Source organism: Crinia signifera, chromosome 1 (genome assembly GCF_055691185.1).
Source record: "Crinia signifera chromosome 1, ASM5569118v1, whole genome shotgun sequence".
NCBI lineage: Eukaryota > Metazoa > Chordata > Amphibia > Anura > Myobatrachidae > Crinia > Crinia signifera.
In genome coordinates, this window is record NC_139217.1 from 332430118 (window position 1) to 332431768 (window position 1651).

Genomic DNA, 1651 nt, shown 5'->3' on the forward strand with positions numbered 1-1651 from the left:
AATTATTATTGAGCGCAGCAAAAAAAAACCTTTCCTTGTCTTTTGCATATGAAACCTTACTAATGCACCTACATGCAAAAACAAAATTGTCATTTAAAGGCTGTAGTTATTTAAATGAGAAGCAGGGAATTTAAATTGTTTTCCCATTTTCAATCTTTTCCTTCCTTCCAATTAAATATCACCATAGAAATGCATTGTTTTGTAAATATGTTGTCAAATTTACATTACAGAATACAATGAGAAAAGGGAACAATATTGCATTGTAATTTAAGATGAAAAAAAATATTTATATACCAAATATTTCAACTGTTAACTACTTTATATTGATTTTGCAGAGTAGATTAATCCAGAAACAATGGGCACAAACCAGACGTTCTTCACAGAATTCCTAATATTAGAATTAACAGATAATCCAAACATGAAGGTTCTTCTGTTTATGGTGGTTCTTCTTATCTATATACTGGCTTTAATATCAAATGCAGCAATTATTTTAGTTATACAATTAAACATGGATCTAAACACACCAATGTACTTCTTCCTAGAAAACTTGTCTTTCTTGGATATCTGCTACACCTCAACAACTATGCCCAAAATGCTACAGGTACTTGTCGCTGAGAGAAAAGTTATCTCATTTACAGCCTGTGCAATTCAGTTGTATTTCTTTGTGACTTTTGTTGGGACTGAGTGCGTTCTACTTGGCATAATGTCTTACGATCGCTTCTTAGCTATATGTATCCCACTACGATATTCTACTTACATGAGAAAGAATGTCTGCATTGCTCTGGCAAGTATCTGCTGGTTAAGTGGCATTATTAATTCAATTGTTCACACTGTGTTCACTTTCCGCTTAAACTTTTGTCATTACAACAAGATCGGCTATTTTTTCTGTGACATACCCCCACTTCTTATCTTATCCTGTGATGATACATCTGTCAATGAAACCTTATTACTCACCATTGGCGTTTTTATTGGGTGGACACCCTTTCTATGCACTCTTGTCTCATATATTTACATTATTGCAACTATATTGCAAATAAGGTCCACACAAGGACGACAGAAAGCATTTTCCACCTGTGCCTCTCACCTTGCTGTGGTGGTTTTATATTATGGTAGTGCTATTTTCAATTATGTGAGACCAGTTTCTACTTACTCTCTATATAAGGATAAAGTGATCGCAGTCTTATACAGTATTGTGACTCCATTGCTTAACCCAGTTATATACACTTTAAAAAATAATGACGTAAAGAAAATAATTTATGGGTATTTCTATTCCAAGCAACAGCAACAGTTACATTTCGCTAAATAACTTAAATATGATTGTATTATAATAGTTACATTTTGATGTTTTGTTCATTTAATTTAAATGCATTTATGTTTTTGGCTGCTCATGTTTATTATAACACAGCTATATTCTTAAAGTTTGTTTAAAAAGTTTATTGATTGAGTTCACATACTGTATTTAAGTTATTTTAAGTAATCCTCGAAGTTTATGTTTTAAAGTTCATATATTTTTATCAGCCCTTATGCAATAGGGAGGTTTGGGAAGTAAATATTTTACTTAAGTATAAAATTCAGATTTTATGAGTTTTAAGTCCTGTACACACTGGGCAATTTAAGCCATTATCGCTGGCTAAATGGTCGTTGAGTGACC

At 32.2% G+C, this 1651-nt stretch overlaps 1 protein-coding gene across 1 annotated transcript; it reads left to right on the top strand.

The window, feature by feature from the left end:
• Positions 1–355: 355 nt before the first annotated feature.
• On the top strand, positions 356–1306 carry LOC146080056 (olfactory receptor 5V1-like). Its single transcript, XM_083186907.1, has one exon. It carries the CDS (start codon positions 356–358, stop codon positions 1304–1306), a length of 951 nt encoding a protein of 316 aa, XP_083043033.1.
• Positions 1307–1651: the final 345 nt, after the last annotated feature.

Coding starts and splice junctions, on each gene's coding strand:
- LOC146080056 (XM_083186907.1), top strand. CDS start 356: ATGGGCACAAACCAGACGTTCTTCACAGAATTCCTAATATTAGAATTA.